The sequence below is a fragment of the Palaemon carinicauda genome, chromosome 7, assembly GCF_036898095.1.
Source record: "Palaemon carinicauda isolate YSFRI2023 chromosome 7, ASM3689809v2, whole genome shotgun sequence".
Classification (NCBI taxonomy): Eukaryota; Metazoa; Arthropoda; class Malacostraca; order Decapoda; family Palaemonidae; genus Palaemon; species Palaemon carinicauda.
This window is the reverse complement of record NC_090731.1, coordinates 136,299,551-136,323,188: the sequence shown is the minus strand read 5'-3', so window position 1 is coordinate 136,323,188 and position 23,638 is coordinate 136,299,551. Positions and strand designations below refer to the sequence as shown.

At 41.0% G+C, this 23,638-nt stretch overlaps 1 protein-coding gene across 1 annotated transcript in view; it reads right to left on the bottom strand.

Annotated features, from left to right (window-relative positions):
- ndl (serine protease nudel) overlaps window positions 1-23,638 on the bottom strand; it is a 277,009-nt gene that overhangs the window by 220,598 nt on the left and 32,773 nt on the right. The window contains exons 7-9 of the mRNA XM_068376910.1: window positions 19,057-19,230; window positions 18,699-18,796; window positions 6,045-6,198 (exon numbers count right to left, since the gene is read on the bottom strand). Of these exons, the coding sequence (XP_068233011.1) occupies window positions 6,045-6,198; window positions 18,699-18,796; window positions 19,057-19,230 (426 nt within the window). The remainder of the gene's footprint in view (window positions 1-6,044; window positions 6,199-18,698; window positions 18,797-19,056; window positions 19,231-23,638) is intronic.

Here is a 23,638-nt window from a genome sequence, read left to right as displayed (position 1 = left end):
GGCCTGCCTCGGTATCGGCAGCCATTTTGGGTTGTGTTCGCTTCAGTAAATTTTCAAGTTATTATTGCCCTTCTGGTACTCTTGTCATCTAGGTTATATCACTTACGTTTTATGACCAATTTTATTATCATTATTTATTATTAGTTTTTACTATGGTATTTATTTACTAGCAAGTCCAATTTGGACCTACGAAGAATAGCGATTTAGTCTTTGATATAGTTTTGTACTCGCCTCAGGAAGGTGCTCGATTTAGACTATCTTTGTTTATTTATTACGTTGTCGTTATTCTTCGTTCTTGGTTATTACGATTACTAAGAAAAAGCAATCAATTTTATTATTTTTCTTATCATATTATTGTGTGATGTTGGTTTTTTATTATGTAACCTTGAGAGCGAGAGCATAGAGTGCTCGTTTTCTGTTCTACAGATACGAGTTACCCCTACTCTTGTTTTCTTTATTAGCTCGATTAAGAGAGGTGGATTTCCCGTTTTCCGTTTTTTACGATAAAGAGTTATTCCTGCCTCCTCTAATTCTCCAAGTTGATGATATTACGTTTAATGATATACACGTTTTATTGATGTGGTTCCTGTTAATATAGCTAGCACTATTAATAGCTTACGTTAGTGTACGAGTCATTAATTGGGGTCGCTTTATGCCGACACCCTTAGCTCCGCCTTGAGTTATACTCCGCTATAATGGTTACTCATTGGGTGAGAACTAGTCAGATATTTGGAGTGCAACGGTCAAATCCGGCACTCAGACTCCGGCTGCGGCCTTTTGCACACGAACCTTTGTCATGATTGATCACAATTACATTATTACGGTCCCTTTTTTTATCGAATCTCCGGCTTCACTGGAGATAACAGACATTCAGTATTGAGGAATGTTATCGTACCGCTGAGGGTCACGATTTCACGATGACGGACCTTTGTCACTGGTCCTCCGGTACAAACAGATCAATCAGACGGTCAGAACCGGAGTTAACATTTTGATCAATCAGACGATCAGAACCAGGGTATGAACCCTTTTTCATGAATAATCACAATATCGTTATTACGGTCCTTTTCATCGAATCTCCGGCTTAACCGGATATCGTGCAGGCGTTCAGCATTGAGGTTAATATTAGATTTCCTCCGATGTTCACGTTTTCACTATGACGGACCTTTGCCACCGGATCTTATCTCCGGTGGCAACAGAGATCACTCAGACCACGGGTGGCCAATCTTTGGTTTTAGCTGTAAAGGAAAGGATTTAACATGAATACTAAGTAAACTGTACTTACTTTAATGACACTTTGAATTTGCGTTGGTAATATTCATTAGCTATTCTTGAAAGTCCTAATGAAAATATATGAACATGATTAGCAATTTTAAAGAAAATTCATTCAATTTACTATCTTTGGGGTATCTACAGATGCTCTCATTGTTGCCTTGCCTATTATGGATAAGTGGACAGGTCTTACTATGAAAACTGACAAAGAAGGTTCGGCCATACCAGCTCTTAAAGAGCCGGACCCCACCTTGGGGAGACCCTAGCCTCGATTTATCCCACTGAGACTTTGTTTCGGATATTCAGGAAGAACCAATCTCTGCCCTTCCAATTCGACCTACACGTTTGGTGGTCTGATCGGGTTAGTTGTGGGAAATACGTTCTGTCTGAGGCCTCTATCAGACAGGAATCGAGCAGGCTGATAGTTCCTCTTGATGAGGTAAAACCCTCTTCCCTCAGGAGGAGGTGAACAAGGTTCACAAGATGATACGAGAGCAACCCAAAATTGCAGGAAAGGCGGGGCCTCACTGCCAGGAAGTTCGAAGACCAAAAGCAAGCTTTCTTCAAGAAGAAGCAGAGAGTTGCCCTCTACAAAACGAACTGGGGTCACTGCCATCAATAGTCAGATACCCACTCTGCATCACAGTCTTCCTCTGATTTGTCGGCTATGCATCCGGATCCCCCTAGGTTCACTCCCTCACAACGAGGTAGTCCTGGTAGGGGAGAGACTTTACCACTTTCAAGACCATTGGACCTTCGGTCCGTGGGCTCATAGCATAATCCCTAAAGGTTTGAAGTGGAAATGGCCACAAGGTCCTCCTCCTCCACCAGTGACCCTCTCCCAGAAATCCACTCCCATCCTGAAAGAGTACACCACAGAGTTACTCAAGAAGAAAGCAATCAAACGGGACCGGTCACCGAAGTTCCAAGGTCGCCTGTTCACATTTCCGAAGAAAGGCTTGTCGGCATTGAGAGTGGACCGGGACTTGTCAAAGCTAAACTCTTACATTCTCTGCGACAAGTTCCGGATGTTGACTATCTCTCAGGTACGGACCTTATTTCCCCGTGGGGCCGTCACCACCTCTGTCGATCTTACCGACGACTATTATCATGTGCCTATAGCTCGAAACTTCTCTTCTTATCTGGGTTTCCGCCTAGGCAGGAAAGCCTTTGCGCTCAAGACATGCCCTTCGGCCTCAACATTGAGCCCAGGATATTCACGAAACTGGGAGAGACAGTGTTAGAACAACTCAGGAATCAAGAGATACAGATCATTGCTTATCTGGATGGTTGGCTCATTTGGGCCCGGTTGGCCATAGAAGGCAACAGAGCTACAAAGGAAGTACTTCGATTTCTCGACAACCTGTGTTTCGGGTCAATCTCCAAAAGTCTCGCCTGCAACCATCAGGCCACTTAGATTGGTTAGACATTCAGTGGGACCTTTCGAAGTACACGTTGTCTCTCCCTTCCAAAAAGGTAAGAAGGATAGCTTCCAAGATCAAGAATTTTCTCAAACACAAACAGGTGTCCAGAAGAACCTTAGAAGTATCATCGGTCTTCTCCAAGGTCTCCTATTAAAAGCCAAACTCAAATACATCATTCGAGTTTGGAGAAAGAGCTAAAGAACCTTTAAGAGACAAGGTCTCGAAGATCCCGTCTTAAAAATGAGACTACGCCCATGGTCCGAACCGAAGAACCTCTCCAAATCAGTTCCTCTACAATTCCCACTTCCACAAGTGACATTCCACACAGCCGCACCTCTAAGTGGATGGGGGGATTACTCCGAACATCAGATGTTTCAGGGCTCTTGGTCCCCCAGTCATGAAACAGTCCCATATCAATGTTCATAAAGCCATGGCAGTGTTCTTGACCCTGAAGAGACACACTCCTCCGAGGTCGAGCCATATCAGAGTAGTGTCAGACAGAACAGACGTAGTACACGGCATCAACAGGGGAGGATCCAAGTCACCCAACCTGAATTGGATCCTGGTCACTAAATTCGCCTGGCCAACAGAAAAGAACTGGTTCCTGTCAGTAACTCACCTAGCGGGAGTCCAGAATGTGTGAGCGGACTCACTAGCCAGGACGAAACCACTGGAGTCAGAATGGTCTCTAGACAATTTCATTCCGGTGGATAATCAGGAACCATTAGAAGATGGTTTACCTATTTCCCCCAGTGAATCTTCTAATGAGACTTTTACACAAACTACGCCCCTTCCGGGGGGGAGGGGCTTTAGTACCACCTCACTGGCCAAGAACAGTTGGTTTCCTCTCCTCCTCGAGTAGAAACTCCGTCCCTTCCGGATCCCGTAATCCAAACTCACTGACAGATTACTCAAGGATAGCCAAAACTCTAACTTTGTGGACTACAGGAAGTTTGCAGCTCGTAGAGACGAGAACATTGAACCGGAAAACGATCTCTTCATCGAATCAGACAAAAGGGACTCTACAATTCGCCAATATGATTCGGCCGTTAACAACTAGCAGATTCCCTAAGAGTTCAGACCATACTCTTATGTCTCCGAATATAGCCATCTCTTTCTTGAGGTTCCTATTTGGCAAAGGCCTAACAGTTAGCACTTTAACCACCACCGAGTCAGCTTGGAAGAAGAACTTACTTGTTGGGTTTAGCATTAACCTAGCTGATTCCTATTTCTCATCTATTCCAAAAACATGTGCTAGGCTTTGACCTTCGGTTCGGCCACAAAAGGACTCTGGTCTCTGAACGGTGTCCTCAAAACTTGCGCCGGACACGGACAATGAATCCTGCTCTTATATCACTCTTCTTAGGAAGACCTTATTTCTAACAGCTTTGGCCTAAGGTGATTGAATATCAGAACTAGCTCTCTCACGAACCCGGAAAACATAGATTTCCTCCCTTCAGCCGAAGTACTCCTTTCTCCAGACAATGATTTCCTAGCTAAAAGATGAGGATCCGCAAATAGGTGCTCCCCTCGGAAGATTATTCTTCTTCCCCAGGATCTTTTCTCTGTGTCCAGTCACTACTCTCAAGGCCCTTTTAGCTAGAACTGCCACCCGCTCGTCTGGCCCCTTGGTTATTAGGGAACAAGGAGGTACTATTTCCATTCACGGTATCAGGCAACAAATCCTCTACTTCTTTAAACATACTAATCCGGAATAATTTCCCCAGGCTCATGATATACGGACAGTAGATAACTCCATCAATTACTTCCAGAACAGGGACTTTGATGATTTCTAAAAAATATACGGGTTGGAAATCCCCTATGGTTGTCAAACGCCACTATCTAAAGATCTTACAGGCCCTTAAATACCCGACGATGGCAGCGGGGAGCCTTTCCCTCCCCATTAATCTCTACTTCTTTTCTTCCATCTCTTCTCTTCTCCCTCCTACCCACCACTCATACCACGTCGCCACTCTCCTGGGTAGTTCGTTAGCCCTATGATATTTGCCATGTTTAATTCCTATGGTTTAACTGTTATTGTAGTTACCGTTCCTTTAATGTTGAGATATGCTTAGACATGTAAGGTTTGATGCCTTATGCGATTCGACACTCAGTTAATTCCTTGTCATCTTAGTTATTTAGTCTTACGTTCCCTATGTCATTTGGCTAGTTGGTAATTGGACGTTTCTTACATTATTATATTATATTATTGTCATACATGGTGATTGTATTCTCCTCATTATGTTATTACTTTATTGGGCTTGGAAGGCATTCTTTGGTACATTTTCACCGGCCGTCACAGGTCGACCCAGAAAAGGGATTTTGACGAAGGAAAAATCTATTTCTGGGGAGAGACTTGTGACGCCCGGTGAAACCCTTCCCGGTTACTTTTGTACGGACCCACCCTTTCCTTGCCAAGCCATGTGTTCTTGCAGAAGGATGTCCTGGAGGGTGTTCGTGTAGGTGGCGGTGGCGTGGTGCAAGTGTGGTTTCTGGGGTCTTTGTTACGGCCCTTCCCTTTGATGAAGGAGTTATCTAATTGGAAGCCAGCCTGTGAAGTGGTTTTCACACGCCCCCGATGTAGACACGACACTCACGAGGTGCTAGCGCGAGGGTAGTAACCTCTGCATTCCATGCTTTTATTTTTCTCTGGTATATTTGGAAGATTTATATCAGAAAAGGTAGATAGGACTTTTCACCGGGCGTCACAGGTCTCTCCCCAGAAATAGATTTTTCCTTCGTCAAAATCCCTTTTATGAGCATAAACTAGGAGTACATACTGTACTGTATTAACTGCACATGGATATACAGTACAGTACTTTGACATGCAAGCCGAGTTAGCTCCCTCTCAATTTCCCAATCCCAAATCAACTCACATTTGCTACCCATATGAATCTTTCAGAGTACTGTACTCACTATACTGTATTCAGTTATTTTCTTTAAAGGATTTTATACACCCTGTTGTTCAGGAAACTTGTGTTAAGGATTTTCTCCACTCTTAATATATGACCAATTGGTCAACAGCACATCAATTCTTACTCAAAAGAGGTCATAAGGATAAAGTTTTATTTGTCTTAAAAGTATAGGTTGCATGAATAGTTATTTGTCTGAAGAAATTTGCTTACCCTAACCCTTTTAATGCCAATCCCTCACCAAAACATTTAGTACTCAAGCTCCAGGCCCTTAATGGGTAAATCCTAATCCACTCATTTCAGTTTAACAAATTTTTATTGATAGGACTCTACAACTTTAGTAATTTCTAAGCTGAACATATTTCCTTTCCATGCATACAAAATCTTGCAAGTTTTATAAAATATTCACAAATAAAAAGTTAACCAGAAAGGAACTCACTCTCGGCACATCATGGGACCTCCACTATCCCCTTGGCACGAATCTCTCTCCCCTTCAGGATAACCTGCACACACCACTTCGTTGTCACGTACATGCGAGTAAAATATTTTGCAGGTTCCCATCGTTGGCAAAACTACCTCTTGAAGCTCATCAGCTGCAAAAAAAAATTTAAAAATTTTTTTTAAGAAAGCATGAGAGAAACCCTCATTCGTATGATGGCGACCGAAGCCGCACACTGCTCGGCCAGGTAGGCTAACTAACACTGTCCAAATAGCCTAAATAAAAGACAAAACCATGCCAAAACATAGAATTAGATGTCCAGAACACAAAAATGGGACTACAATTAGTATGAGGAACTAATTGAAAGTCGGATAAAACAGATCACGAGGAAGCGACACCAAATGGCCACATACACACCCGTAAGGGAACGTCAACAAGCGGCTGAGAGAAAAACCAACAAGGTTATAAAATTAATGTGTGTCGCTACCTAGAAATCCCAAACAGACAAATATAATACAACTTGGGAGCAGGGATCTTCAAAACATCTGAAATCTCACAAACACAAAAAAAAAAAAAACAGCTATGAAAAACACGTCTGAATCTTCACAGGTGCTAAGAAGGAATGATGGGAGAAGCATGGGTAGTGGTAGGGGTGGGGAGGGGGGGGGAGTAGCCGTAGAGAACGGCACCTTGTAGTAACGAGGGATGTTGAGGAAGGAGAAGACTAATTGGTAAGGGACCTCTGATACTGTAGTGGTTTTAACACGCCCCAGTTATTATACCGACACCCTATAAGGGTGAGCGAGCTGGGTATATTCCTGGCATTCCATGCAACTTTTCTTCTTTGGTATATTTAGCAGTATTCATACCTTAGAAATGGTGCTTTAAGGAGCATTTCACTGGGCGACACAGGTCCCTCGCCCAGAAATAGATTTTTCCTTCGTCAAAATCTTTATTGTTCCTAGCTATACAAACCAATTTCTTTCCCTTCTCAACCACCCCTCTCTTGTCTTGAGGCTTAGGGTCAAAAGTGACGGAATGGTAGTACTGTAGTGTTATGTTTTATAGAAAAAACATAACACTACAGTACTACCATTCAGTAGTCACTTTTGACCTTAAGCCTCAAGACAAGAGAGGGGAGGTTGAGAAGGGAAAGAAATTGGTTTGTATAGCTAGGAACAATAAATGCTTTTGAGAATTTTAAGACAAAATTTTTCATCCTAAAAAAGGAGTGACACTACTTGGTGGGAGAGTCCTTCCATTAAACTTCTTTATTCTTCCTTGGATGTTTAGCTTGGTTGTAGAGATTATCTCTGTGGAATGAGTCTACCTTAGTCTGCCTCTGGTATTACTCCTTAAGGACCACAGCACTCTAAACCCATTATTTACAAAAATAAACATTTTTTGAAAAGTGCTGCTTGGTCCCCTGGCCCAACCCACTTCCATAGACTTGTAAAGGGAAGTTCAACAAGTGTCTTATTACAGAAATTAAAATGGAAGGTGGGAGGCAAACTAAACCCCATTGCATCCAGTATTAGAATTGGTGCCAAGTGATGTTATGTCATAGGTTGGCAAACTATTTCATCATTGATTTGTTGCTAAAGGTTCAACAAAGTTCAAACAGGTGGGTGTTCCTTATACTATCAAAGTCACCTTTATACTATCCAAGTCTGGTTTGCAAGTTCATCTGGCCCTGGAGAATTAAAGACTTTTTTGGCATTTTATGTAGTAAAGTATTTCCTATTAAGCCTCTTGCAGAAAAGTCCTTGAAACCATACAGCACCTCCCAAAAAAAGGCTTTTCTCCATAAAAACCCCATAACTTTATCACATGCACATGTAATACTGTACAATATTCCGTTAGAAATGATATATTGGCTGTGTGGCATTATATAATTTCAAAACAACCCTTTTATATATTGTGTGTACAGTTATCTTAAACTTTCAATATATCTTACTATGTTATAACATATTTCAGAAAATTTTAAATATGCTGAAACTGGTGCTTTTAGTAATGCTGTATTAGCTGGTCTTCGGGTACAACAGTTCTTTTCCTACGCCTTATTACTAGTTAAATTTTGTTTTCTACAGTCAGAACATGCCTACAGTAATAAAGTTAACCCCCTATACTAATGCAGTATACAGTAGTAAATTATAATCTAGGCCCTGAAACACACCATAACATTGAACATAACTAAAACTAAAATTTGATCTTGGGACATACCATAAAATCACTGAACAGTGAATAAAAACTATAAAAGCTATACTGTACATTATGAAATACTTAGTGTGCACAAAATGTCATAAGAGCAGCATTACAGTATAACCAAAGAACCTACTATACATTACTGTACTGATGTTTGTAGGAATAATTTCATACAGTTCTCCACTTGTCATTTGGCCTACCAAATTTCATTGTACTTGATCATTTTTATTTTTAATCACAGCAGTACAGTACATGGTAAAATACATTGGTCAACTGCCAAATGAGAATCTTCCTTGCCCGAGATATGTTACTTTTTTCCTATTAGTTAGTGCAATATTTCCTTAAAAAACTGAGCAGCTCAAGTGAGGAGTGATTTCACATTCACATTTAGTTTAGATTCAGTGAATTCCCCTTTAAAAGATTTCTGTAGTGGCAGGGACAAAGACAGTATGATCTGAGTATTAGTAAATTACTTATCAAAATTCTCTTGAGAAAACTACAAAGAATAGTCAAGGGTATTACCAAACTTCATGTGTCTTCAGAAACAATCTGCACGATTACAAACTATAAGTAGTATTACAAAAATATTCTACAGTATTTGGCACAAGTATTTTGGGCTCGTTTCAAGAGCAAGTATCTGTCGCTATTACAGAAGCGTCAAAAATGGAATACGCAAAGTCAGAAATTTGTCTTTAGGTGATATTGTCATTATTAACAAAGATAATTCCCCTAGAGATTGTTGACCATTAGCTCGTGTTGTAGAGTTATTTCCATCCACTGATGGTTTAGTGCGTAAAGTCAAGTTACAAGTGGGTAACCAGCAAGATGGATAAAGATGGAAAACTTTCCTGTAACCTCTCCTATCTAACTAGGCCCATTCACAAAGTAGTAACTAGGACCATTCACAAAGTAACTAGGCCCATTCACAAAGTAGTAACTAGGCCCATTCACAAAGTAGTAACTAGGCCCATTCACAAAGTAGCAACTAGGACCATTCACAAAGTAGCAACTAGGACCATTCACAAAGTAGCAACTAGGACCATTCACAAAGTAGCAACTAGGACCATTCACAAAGTAGCAACTAGGACCATTCACAAGTAGCAACTAGGACCATTCACAAGTAGCAACTAGGACCATTCACAAAGTAGTAACTAGGACCATTCACAAAGTAGTATTGTTACTGAAGAATTTGTAGATAGCATAGCGTTTCAGGGGTATTCCCTGCCGGAGAGCCTAACTCTCACTGTTTGGTGCATTTTATTTGTTTTGCGTATGTTTCATGATTAACATTGTACTTGTTTGCTTGTTATACAAAGTGTGAATTATAGGTTTGGGTAAGAATTGATTTGGTAAATCAATTTTTTAATGATTGAGGAGAGCCATGTATGATGTTTATATTTAAATTACTTTTAAAAGTCAAAATTTGTGCTTCCATTGCTATCCCTTGCCTTGTCTAGCACTAGCGAGGAAATAACAGGTGATGTAAAGGTGACTTCGTATACAGACTTCGTATACAGAGTATATGTTTGTGGTCTGTCACAGCTTTGTGTTCAAATGGTACAGAACAGTTTTGAGAGTGACTTCTATCTGGCAAATGTCATACAGTGTAGTACAGAGTTACGGAGTTCTTATTGCGGCACTTCGGTATGTATTGTTTCAATAGAAGTTATGAAAATGGTATTTTTATTATAAAACAAATTTTTAAATATACTTACCTGGTAGTTGCATAAATATAGCTTAAATCCCGCGTTTCGACGCGGCACGACAGAAAATTCAATTTTGCGGCGATCGTTGCCATGACAGTAGGTGGTCATACATGAGCGCCATCTCTCAAAGGTTATCAGAACCATCCCCAACATTCATCAGAAATTCCATGCCTCTGTTTTCAGAAGGGAGGAGGGAGGGCCCTTTAATATATGAAATTACCAGGTATGTATATTTAAAAATTTATTTTATAATAAAAATACCATTTTTAAATATGTAACTACCCTCGTAGTTACATATATATAGCTGATTGACACCATTGGTGGTGGGTCGAAAACCTCATCCCATTGGGAATTTGTATAATTATTAATAGCTACAATTAGTAGTACTAACAATCTGGCTCTAACCTGATAAGAAAGCTGGCTTCACAATGATACTGCCTCATTTCGCCTGCATTCCTCAAGAGACACTGCGATCCACTCAGGGGGCTGTAAAAGTCTGTGGGGCTGCCACAAGGTCCTAGACCTTAGCGTGGCTAGACCGCCAGTCTTGCAAACCTGACAGCCATGGATACTGATTCTGACTACCTACTCCAAATTTTTTTTTTTTTTTTTTTAAATACTAGTTTGACTTGCATCCCAGACTGACAAAGCTGCGACAGCCTTCACAGACAACATGTGAACACATTAAAACTAACTTGACTTGCATCCCAGACTGACAAAGCTGCGACAACCTTCACAGACAACTTGTGAACACAAGTACAAGAAAAAAGGCAAGAGTATATATTAAGTTATCGGGAAGAGGCAGTAGACCCTTCAACTACTTGGCCGGAGGTAACGTACGGACCCCGGGAACAGCAATCTTCATACTGAGTCTGGACATCTTTGAGATAGCAGTCTGTGATGATTGATCTACTTTGCCAGAAAAGTAGGCTCCAAAATTGACTTCATTGACCTATTGTGTTTGTAAGCCATAAAAATTGCTACAGCTCTAACCTCGTGTGGTTTTACCTTAAGGATAGGAAAAACTTCTTACAATCCTGGAGAGTTTCCCTTATCAAATCCTTAATGAAAAAAGCCAGAGTATTCTTTGATAAAGGCAAAGAGGGCTTTTTAACTGAGCATCAGAGGCTGTCTGCTTGTTCTCTCAGGTGTTTGGATGCGTACAGATAAAAAATCTTCAAGAGCTCTCACTGGACAAAGGCGCCTCTCCTTTTCCCGTGCAATTTAAGTGAGCTAGCTCTGGATGGTAAAAGATCTTGGCCAAGGTTGATAAGGATTCTCGTCATTGGCGAGAAAGCCTAGCTGAAGGGAGCCCATTGCATTGTCTCCATTAAAGCCCACCTTCTTGCTGATGGCTTTTAACTATTCTTTTGACTGTAGCCAATGTAATTAGGAAAAGTGTCTTCTTGGTAAGATACTTCCAAGACGCCTTGTCCAAGGGTACAAACCTACTTGAGGTTAAAAAGGCCAAGACTAAATCCAGGTTCCATGAGGAGGTTGGATTGTCCTTCCTCTTAGTCGTCTCAAAAGATCCAATGAAATCTGAAAGATCCTTGTTACCTGACACGCCAATGTGTCGTGTTACGAAAGACTGAGGCTAGCATGCTGCGGTAACCCTTGATGGTAGGCACAGCTAGCTTCTCTTTTGTACGTAGATACAACAGAAAACTCTGCTATATTGACTATAGAGGTATTGGTAGAGGAAAGTCTATTATTCCTGCACCATACTCTAAATATGTCCCACTCTGATTAGGAAACCCTAATACAGTAGTGGTAATGTTCTGGGGGTATCTACCAGCCACTCCATCTCCGCAACCCATGTCTCATGGGCCAAAATAGGGCTATCATGGTCATGTGGACGTTGGGCGAATCCCTGAATCTTTTCAGGACTCTGTCCAGGATCTTGAATGGAGGAAAAGTGTACACGTTGAGACCTTCCCAGTTCAGAAGAAAAGCGTCCACTGCGACTGTGTTCTGGTCTGGTACTGGAGAGCAAATTACCGGCAACCTCTTTGTTATTTGTGAGGCGAAGAGGTCTATCGAGTGTTGACCCCACAACATCCAAAGGCTAGTGCACACCTCGTGATGTAGGGTCCACTCTGCAGTAAGAACTTGCCTTCTACTGAGCAGATCCGTCCTGACGTTTTTCTCCCCTTCTATAAAGTGAGTAATCAGGGCTTGGTGAATGGCCACTAGCTCTTTGATATTATGTGTCATTCCCTCTGAGAGACTATCCACAGACCCGTCGAGAATCGTAAGTGTCAAACAGGGACGAAATCGACCTCTCTAGTTCAGACAGACCAGACACTTGAAGCGCGCCGTGTGCGCGAACTGAACCGTGTGCTGATTGCTCCGAGGGATCGTCAACCGTAGCCAGGTGACCACCAGGGGAAAGTCCTTGTGACATTTCTGGAGTGCCTTGAGCGCGATCTGAACCGATTATCATCCCCAGAAAAATTATATTCTGTGAGGGTGTTAGTTAAGATTTGGCCAGGTTACCATCAAACGTAACTGTTGCGTTAAGGGCATTATCATTTGAAGAGCCTCCAGACACATTACTTGTGATTCTGCTCTGAGTGGTCAAGTTGTCCAGGTACAATAGAAAATCCTTACTCCCTTTACGTGAAGCCAGGGAGCCACGGACATCACCCGGGTAAAAAACGTAGGGAGTCGTGCTTAGTCCAAAACAGTGTTATTTGAACTGATAATGGTCTCGAGGAACACGAGCCTTAGAAATTTTCTGTGGTCCGGGTGTATCGAGATATGGAAATACGCGTCCTGCAGATCCAAAGACACTATCCAGTCTCCCTTTCTGTTGCCTGTAAGGACTGACGCTGAAGTTTCCATGGCAAATTTTACTTAGCTGACAAACTTGTACAATGGACTGAGTTCCAGAATAGGTTTTCATCCCCCCCCCCAAGCTTTTTGGAACTAGGAAAAGTATGTTGTAAAAACCACTCCAAGGAGGTGTCCTCTACCACTTCTATGACTGATTTCGACAGCATAGGGTTCACTTGCTCTTGAAGAGCTGCTGCCTTGTTCCCTGAGTGGACTGTTGTCAACTCTAAGGGTATCGACGACATGGGAGGCATAGCACGTCTCACTTTTGATTCGGTTTGTTGTCTTGGGAATCTGCGAGCTTGACCTCCAGCTGCAATCCTTTTGAGTTACCCTTGAAGGGGCTCTCCCACGAAAGGGCTGACGAGTGGGAAGAGCCTCCTTTTGTATCCTTGCTGAAAAGCTAGCTGGGAGGACACTTTTAGCAGTCCTAGAGATAAGATCTTGCGTAGCCTGTTATGCCAGAGCTGTCAACAAATCTTTCCCAAAGTCCGGAGGGTAAAGATGATTACCCAACGGAGCAAGTAAAAGTTCAGATCTCTGACCAAGGGACAAACCTAACGATAAGAAGGAACAAAACAGTCCTCTTTTTAAGAACTCCTGCTGGGAAAAGGGCGGAAAGTTCGATGGAGCCATCCCTCCCGGCCTTATCCAGACAGGCAATCAGATGCATCTGAGCCTCGTTCTTAAGGTCTGCGGCTTCTGCGAGAGTTCCGAGAGTCCAGTCCATAAGGCTGAAGACTTCTATTGTCTAAAAAATTCCTTTCAGCAGATGGTCTATTTCAGAACTGGACCACATAATCTTAAGACTTGCTCATGGCTGACCTGAGAGAGGAGTCAAAAAGTCTGGAAAAGTCTCCCTGGGAGGAGGCAGGAACTCCCAAACCGATTACTTCCCCCAGTCGAATACCACACACTAGATCTGGAAGCCAGTCGAGTTTGAGGAAAAGAAAAAGGAGGCCTTCTCTAGATCCTTTCGCTTAGACGTCCATTGGTTGAGAGTTTGAGAAAGCTCTCTTAACCGATCTAGCCAGGACCATCTTCTTGAAGGAGGATGTTTTTCAGTGTCTGCCCTTCAAAACTGAGAGGGCGGGCTCTGTGGTATAGGTTGAGTAAAGTCTTCTGGATACAGAGATATCAACACTGTCAGAAGTTTTTTTTTTTTTTTAATTAAAAAGTCAGCTGCCTGTAGTGAATCCTGAGATTCGTCTTCTAATTCGGCTAATGGAACATCGATTCCCTGATTCGAATGTGTAGGGGACAAAACCGCATCATCCTGTCAGTTATTGTCTTCAAAAATAATTAAACTTGTCCTGAAGGAATCTCGTGAAGGATATCATCCAGTTGCGAAGAAGCATCATGTTTATGTACTGTAAGCCTCGAGGGAGAGACAGGTTCCAGTGCTTCCAGCATAAGATCATGCTGTAAGGAAGCATCAACATCGGTAACCCCATGCGAGGGAAAATCTTGTTCGCGTGCGTCCAGCATGTTGTATGTCAACAGCGTGACGCGAGGAAGCGTTAGTTGCGCGTCCAGAAAATCACGAAGGAAAAACAAAAACTTGTCTATCCTGTTGCGAGGACAAGTCCCGACTATATGAGTCCATCATGCGTCCAGATTGAGATTGCTGTATGTTTCCATGAGAGGTATCAGTCTACTGCAAGAGTCCCGAATGCCGTAAGGAAGCGTTAGTATCGCATTCAGTCAGTCGCGAAGAAAAGAGAACTGTTTGTCTATAGTGACGTGGGGACAAAACCTAACTGCATGCGTCTAGCATATGTCCAGACTGCCGCATGCGTCCAGTTTTCTGTGAGTTTCCAGACTGCTGCATGCGTCCAGATTGCCGTGAGCTATCAGCGTGTCGCATGCGTGCTGCATGCGTCCAGATTGCCGTGAGGTATCATCAAGTTGCATGCGTCTCGCATGAGCGATAGTCGCGCGTTCCGCAGATCGCAAAGGCGAGACAACTGCTTGTATCTTCTTGTGTGGACAAATTTTGACTGTATGCGTCCAGCACACGTCCAGACTGATGTCTGTGTCCAGAATGCCATGAGGAAGAGACCAGACTGCCGCATGCGTCCACCTTTACGCTTGCCGCAACGCGAGCTGATCGCTGCGAGGGAGTGTTGCCGAGTGTCTGAGAAATATGCTGTCCGATAATATCTTGATTAACGGAAGACCCTTTTCTTGGTCTATTGCTGTCCTTAGATTCTTTTAGACATTACTTCTCTGCCCGAGAATCGTAAGCGTCAAACAGACTAAATCGACCTCTTTAATTCAGACAAATTAGATACATGATGAGCGCCGTGTGCACTAACTGACTATGTACTGATCGCTGCAAGGTATCGTACGATACTTCCAGCGCGTCTCGTGCGCGATTTGAACCGTGTACCAATTGTCGTGAGGGATCGTCAACAGTATTCAGGTGGACACCAGGGAAAAGTCCTTGTGACATTTCCCATCCGACGAAGACACTGACATTTTAACCTCGCCATTTCTGTGGCAAGGGGGAGCAATCTGGGGATCGTCAACATAATCGCTCGAGGGGACGTCAGTTCGCTGATCAAGGTCTGACATATCCTTGGCCTTTCGACATTCCTTCTCCCAGGGGTTGGGGAGCATGGAAGAGGTCCCGGGCTGGGATTATGACTGACACAAACGGACGCACCCTCCACTGCACTGACATTGAATACTAGCACTTGTAATTATTTCACATTAGATCTTAATAGACCTTCCCGTTGCGAGAGATTATACTTTTTCGTCAAGGGCTAGAAAGAAAATAAATAGGATATATGATTAATATTAGTATTCTCAAAATCGAAATATAAAATAACGATACAAGTAATTGTGAAAACAAAAAAAGATTGTCAAGAGTATTACATATTGTAGATTGACTGCATTGCGTTATTTTATGTGCCATTTTATCTGACATCTCCCTTAGTAGTACTACGAGTGTAAAATTATTGTACGCTCGAGAAATCTCTAAATCGAAAATTTACTAAAGGAAATATACTAATAGGACAAATATATACTTGAAAATAATATATTTCCATACATTATAAACATACAAGCTTAGTAAGCTAATATTTTAAAAATTTCTTGCAAGAAAAGAAAATAATTCACAATGCAAGTCATACTAAGAAGATTACGTCACAAGATTGTGACGTCATCACGATGGCAGACTGAATCCTTCAAGGTAATCAGATTTCGCTTTGCTAAGAGTTACATCACAAGATAGTGACGTCATGATATTTTAATGTATTAATGTTTTTCCTTCCTTTATAACTTTAAGAGTTGTTCGTTAGTTAATAAAGTAGGGGAAAAAATCTTTGATCCCTCAATGTACGAACATAAAGAAAAATACATACATGCACCAAGCTAAATACAGTGCGGAAGTAAGAGCAGCTTGAAAGCCGGTCTAGCCCTACACGAATTTTAACAACAGAAGAGTCATCTTGAAAATCAAGTTAAATTAAACTGTCCAAGTTGGACCAGCAAAAAACTATCCCATACAATATCTTCGATAGTTGAAAGGCAGCGAAAGCCATTAACAATAAGCAGACAAAAGGTACTTCACCAAATTGTAGAATAAAGTAATATATCCGCGAAACGAATTCCTGAATTGTTGACTCGATTAACGACAGAATTTCTGAAGAATGTTGGGGATGGTTCTGATAACCTAAGAGAGAAGGCGCTCATGTATAACCACTTACTGTCATGGAGGCGATTGCCGCGAAATTGTATTTTCTGTCGTGCCGCGTCAAAACGCGGGATTTAAGCTATATATATGTAACTACCAGGGAAGTTACATATTTAAAAATTATATTTTTCATTTACTAGGGAATTTTGTATTTGTTTTAGTTTTACCAGAGTAATTGCATTGCCTATTAGATTGTGTTAATGTTTAATCTCCGAGTGACAGGCTTCTATTCAGAGTAGAGTACCGTGTGTAAGCGCTACCTCGATATTTCCCTTGTGTTATGTCAATTAATGTGTTTGTAAGAGTTCTTTATTTTGATGTTCAATTTCTTGTTACAGTTTACCAGTTTTATGACCAGATTTATGGATTGGTACAATAAACAGCCTTAACGAAAACACCCGAAACTTATTTTCTCTCCATACATCCATCTGATGTCTAGCCTTAAACCTCATGTCCGCCACAAGTCCCAATATATTTTCATGTAAACTAACCATACTTACCAGTACAATAAAGATGATGATGATTAGCTAAGCTACAACCTTAGTAGGAAAAGAAAGATGCTATAGGCCCCAGGGCTCCAATTAGGAAGAATTGCCCAGTGAGGAAAGGATGTAAGGAAATAAATGAGAAAAAGTTGAAAAAATATATTAAAAACAGTAACATCAAAATATGTGTCATATACTGTATAAACTATAAAAAAATCTTATGCCAGCCTGTTCAATATATAAACATTATTGTAACGGCAACCTTGAACTTTTGAAGTTTCACGGATTCAACTAACCGATTAGGAAGATCATTCCAAACTTGGTCACAGCTGGAATATAGCTTTCAGAGTACTGTGTAGTATTGAGCCTCATGATGGAGCAGGCCTGATTAATAGAATTAAATGCATGCCTAGTAACATGAACAGGATGGAACTGTCTGGGAAGATCAATGTAAAAGATCAGAATTATGAAAAATCTTATTCAACGGGCATAACGAACTAATTGAACGACTGTGCAAGAGATCATCACCTAAATCAAGAATAAAAAATTTAATAGACTAAGTTCCTGTCTAACAAATTAAGATGAGAATCAGCAGAAGACCAGACAGGAGAATACTTGAAGCAAGGTAGAATGAAAGAGTTAACACACTTCAGAATAATCTTAAAGACATACAATACGCCAATTTTTTGTACAATTAAAGACATAGGCCTCATGTGCTTCTCTAAAGTAAATTTGCTGTCAAGAATCAAACCTCAAATTTTAGGTCATGCTTAGTTATTAGAAACATTATCAATACTGAGATCTGGATGTTGAGGAGCCACTGTCCTTTATCTACTTATAATCATACTTTTGAGTTTTGTTAGGATTCAACTTCATGCCCCATAATTTGCACCATGCACTAATTTTAGCTAATTCTGTAAGGGATTCAGCAATCCCAGATCTACGTTCAGGAGATGGAATTGATGCAAAGAGTGTAGCATCATCTGCAAATGCAACAAGCTTGTTTTCTAGGCCAAACCACATGTGTGTATATAGTATGAAAAGTAATGGGCCAAGAACACTACCCTGAGGAACATGATATTACATTCCTATACTCGCTATGGTGCTCATCAACAACTCTCTGCGATCTATTAAAAATTCAACAATGATGCTAAGAAATAACTCATCCACTCCCAACTGAGTTTGAAAAAAGGAATAAATACCTAAACCCCTAGTTGTAAATTCTCGTGACGCTGTAATCATCAAAGTAGACTTCCATATCAAAGCAAGCTTCCACAAGGTTAACTTGAGAGTAAACCAATACCACCCAAAAAATTTCAATTACGGGCAATGTACAAACTCGAAGTTTCTTCTTTTTTTTTAGTTCTGAAAAGACTTTAGTGAGTAGGGGAAGTTGATGCAGCATTATCCATATATGAAAATGTCAATAAAACCATTACATCCATACATAAGGTCCAAAAGTGAGGATAGCACAATGCAGGTTGTGAAAACATAAGATTAAATAAGGGCCATGACACTCCCCTCCCCCACACAACAGCATCTTAATGCTGGAATGTCTGGAATTCAAGGTCAATATGATCTACAAAGGTTTCACTGTATCCAATAACAGATTTAACTTGAGGGCACAATTAAAATCTGGGACCTCCAAATTACATAACACACTCAAGTACTCTTAAAATACGTATTAGATTTCTACAACTTTAGGTTCATCACTACTTACCCAAAGGTCCTCCTTCCCTGGTGGCACCCCACCCTGCTACTGTGCATTGTTTACCTTCCATTGTGAAGTTCTTTGCTAGACACACAGGTCTGACCCACCTAATAAATAAAATCAAAATCTTCAAAATTGAGCTGAATAAAAACTAATTTTGAGATTAGGCACAATGAATCAGTAAAAGAGACAGAATATCAAATGCAAAGTTGAAGGAAACTTTAAAACCAAAGAAAAAAAGGTGATAAAGAATATTCAATTAGGGTACCTAAGATTTTACCTCAAAATTAATTAATCTTTCAAAAAATGCATCCTTATGAAACTTTTAAAGTATACTACAAAATATCTAAACGTATGCCTAGCTCACCTGTTTAGTTGTAAAGGTTGTTCAAGCTTGAGAAGTGAAAGGTCATTGTTTAAATGTACAACATCATAAGCTTCATGTCGAATAACATGCGAAATTCTTGCTGTTTGAGTATAAGGCGAAAATGAATTTTGGCGTAGCATACCTGCTTGGATCTCGTGTAGTCGATTTTGATAACTGAAATTACAATTTTAGTTTCCTTATTTCAGAATGAAAACCTAAAATGCTTACCACCATTAAATTACAACAAATTTCTAAAATACAATTATAACCATTCACTTGTTATGAGAAATTGAAGGGGTGAGGGCTAACATTAGCCATAATATCTTAAAACAACTACAGTGAACCCTCGTTTATCGCGGTAGATAGGTTCCAGACCCGGCCGCGATAGGTGAAAATCCGCGAAGTAGTGACATCATATTTACCTATTTATTTAACATGTATATTCGGACTTTTAAAACCTTCCCTTGTACGTAGTACTGTTAACAAACTACCCTTTAATGTACAGAACACTTAATGCATGTACTACAGCACCCTAAACTAAAACAGGCACAAATATTAAAGGCGATTTTATATCATGCATTTCCTAAACACGCTAAAAAGCACGATAAAAAATGGCAACCAATGTTTTGTTTACGTTCATCTCTGATCATAATGAAATAAACTCATTTAGTGTACACATATATGTATAGGGTGTATAGGTTAGTTTTTGCATCGATTATATTGATTATACAGTATGTTGATTTTGTTATTACCAATGTTTCTTAATTTTTCTTAGGACTTCCAATTGAAATTTTTTTCTTTATGACGCCGCCTGAAACGACGGCGTCATAAAGTACTGTACGCTCAGTAAACAACCACGCTCAGAACAAAGAAGGCATTTAACGCGCATGATGAAAGTGATAAATAATGATATTTACAGTAAAAGCATTTACAAAATATGTTATTAGTACAAATATAATTTACCGTATCTATATAAAATCATACAGTACATACTGTACGTAGCAAAGCAGGAAAACAATTTACGAGAGAGAGAGAGAGAGAGAGAGAGAGAGAGAGAGAGAGAGAGAGAGAGAGAGAGAGAGAGATTGTTTTACGTACGTAAATGTAAATTTTAAACAAATAAAATATGATAGGTTACAACATGTAGACTTTTAAAACCTTAATGCATACAGTACCAAACTATAAAACAGGCACAAATATTAGAATGTTAGAATATTAAAGTAAAAAATAAAGATTGTTACTGTACTCACCACGAAAGAAGTTAAACTTGAATGATGATGGCGATGAATTTGCTGCACAGTAGAAATGATGATGATGAAGCTGATGATGTGTTCTACTGTGCAGCCAGGTAGTATTTTACGTCTCTTCAGACGGAGGAGTCTTTTCCTGGGACACCTCTTCAACTTCTTCAATTTCATCCGAAGGCGTAGTAGCAGGAGGAACTGGCTCTTTTTTGCAAGGCTGGAAGAACATTGTGATCGGAAGTTGTTGCCGCTGCTTCTTTTTTCGATCTAAGAGCATCTTTTAGGGAGTCATGAGGTCATCAACCTTGTTGCAGAATTGCATCGACCGAACCATATCCTCGTCCCACTCTTGCAACATTTCTTTCACCTCCTTTATATGGTTGCAGACCTTGGCAAGCCATTCTAGTGTTAAGCCCGTTTCTTCGACATTTTCTTGGGTCTCTTCCTGGGTTTCACTCTCTTCTTCGCTTGCCGATTTCGTCAGGTCTTCGAGGTCTGCGTCAGTTAGGGGCTGGGAATGGCAGTCCAACAACTCGTCGACGTCTTCAGTTGTCATATCGCCAAACCCGTCGCCTCCAATTATGGCAGCCAACTGCACAGATTTGCGTACTGCAGTGTGTTGGATTTCAGCAGGTGTAAATCCCTCGTCGTCTTAAACAATCGCGGCCCACAACTTCTTCCAGCTCGCATTCACAGTTGCAGGTTTCATCTCTTGAAGTGCCTTCTGAATATTCTTCAGGCACGTGGCTATGGTGTACTGCCGCCAGTACGCCTTCAAGTTAAAATCTTCATCCTCATCCTCTTGGGCAGCATCCACACACGCAACGAGGTCCGCCAAGGTTTCTTCGTGTAGAGGGCCTTGAACGCCCTGATAACCCCCTGGTCCATCGGTTGAATTAATGACGTGGTGTTGGGTGGCAGGAACTCAACCTGAACGCCCTCACGCGACAGATCAGTTGCGTGTCCACCAGCATTATCCATACGGAGAAGGATCTTGAATGGCAAGCCCTTCTCTACGAGATATTCATTGACTTGTGGGATGAAACACTGGTGGAACCAGTTGGAGGTCAGCATCTTTGTAATCCATGCTTTTGGATTATGCATCCAGTACACGGGAAGGAGATTCTTATTCTTATTTTTCAAAGCGCGAGGATTTTTCGACTTATAAATAAGCCCCGGCTTTAGCAAAAATCCAGCAGCATTGCCACACATCACGAGGGTAACGCGATCCTTGAATGCTTTAAAGCCAGAGGCTTTGGCTTCCTCTTTGAACAGGAAAGTTCGCGACGGCATTCTCTTCCAAAACAAGCCGGTCTCATCCATATTAAACACTTGTTCCGGCTTGTATCCCCCTTCGGCGATAATATTCTTGAACGTCTGGTTTACTAAGTTTCAACAGCGGCAGTGTCAGACGAAGCAGCCTCGCCTTCAACAGCGGCAGTGTCAGACGAAGCAGCCTCGCCATGCAGGGAAACACTTTTCAGGGCGAAGCGTTTCTGAAACTTCGCGAACCATCCTTTGCTGGCGGAAAAACGTTGTTTCTGAGGCTGGGAATCAGTGGATGTCCCTGGTTGAGGATCATCTGCATCATCATCATCTTCAGCATGGTTGCCGTCGTCGTCTTGAGGTTCCTTTGCAGCAAAATTCTCGTACAATCTCAAAGCCTTTGTTCGGATGGTGTTCGTATCCAAGGCTATGTTCTTCTTCCTGCAGTCGGCAATCCACACAGCTAAAGCACCTTCCATGCGTACGATCGTTTTATTACGCGTTGTAACGACTCGCTTCGCTGATCTGCTAAAGGTGATTGCAGCCGTCTTTCTAATGTTCGCCTCGTCCTTCTTGATATAGCGAACAGTAGATTTGTTGATTCCAAAATGGCGCGCTGCGGCCGCGTAACTTCTACCGTCTTTCAACATATCGAGAAGCGTAACCTTCTCGGCAATCGTCATCATCCTTCGGTGGCGTTTAGGCTCACTACCAGCCTTAGTAGAAGCAGAACGCTTGGGTGGCATTGTACAGTAGGATTTAACAAAAAGTTCAACTTAAAACAGTCGCACAGCACAGATTAAACTTCACAACTTAAGAAAGTCTACTCAGCGATACGCCGTAAGAGAAAGTGGACGACCCGGGCCCGCGGGAACCTAGATGCTGCGGGTTGGAGATGAGGGCAAAACACCAATCACAGGCTAGATAACTAAACTTGAGTTCTGATTCGTCATCTATCAGCGCTTGAACCAATCACAACCCGTCTTATATGATGCGTAGGTTACCAACTCAAAGTACAAGATACCCCGCGTATACCGTACGTACAGTATTAATAATAATAATAATAATAAATAATGATAATAATACAGTAATAATAATAATAATAATGATAATAATAATAACAATAATAATTTCATTAACAACAACAACAATAATAATAATAACAATAATAATAATAGCTTTACGTATGTTATTTTATTCTTTTGTAGGATGTCTCTCTCTCTCTCTCTCTCTCTCTCTCTCTCTCTCTCTCTCTCTCTCTCTCTCTCTCTCTCTCTCTCTCTCTCTCTCTCTCGTACGCTTATTCAAAATGTGATTTTTGCAACAAAGAATATTATTGGATGCAGTACTACACACGTATACATACAAAAGAATCATGGAAAAGATGCACATCCATTACATTTGTAGTACAGTAGTAGCCATCAGCAGCCTTACACCATTCTAATATGGTATGACTGCATCTGATTTGCGTTTCATGTTCGATTTAATTTTACTACGTACTGTATACAGTACTGTATTATCGTAGGATCACATTCTCTTTTCGTGTTTTATTTCTTTCTGTGCTGAATTATATATCATATGTAATGCAATGAACAATCAGTAAGAGCAGATATTACTAATTACAGTATTACAGTAATGGAATTACAGGTAACGAAATATCGTATTTGGGGGTCTTCAGATTTCGCGGTATTTTCGAAATTTCCGGAAAATCCGCGATATGTATATATATATATATGGGTTATGGAAAAAACCCGCGAAGTGGTGAATCCGCGATGGTCGAACCGCGAAGTAGCGAGGGTTCACTGTAACTAGTCTTTTTATAAGTGGGACCAACATCCATGTATAAAGAACACAACATCAATTCTTAGAGGCCAGCAAAAAAGCTTCGTGCTGACAGGTAAAGAGCCACTAATCTAAGTTTTCAAGTGTCATCATGCCCTTTTAATAAGTCAGGGTAAACTAAAAGATACCACAATAGTCTCAAAGCCTGAAATCACTAGTAAAATGATTAAGCACTTCCAACAATCCAAATAAAAAACTATTCAATTTTTATAATCTTCTGAGCATCCCGT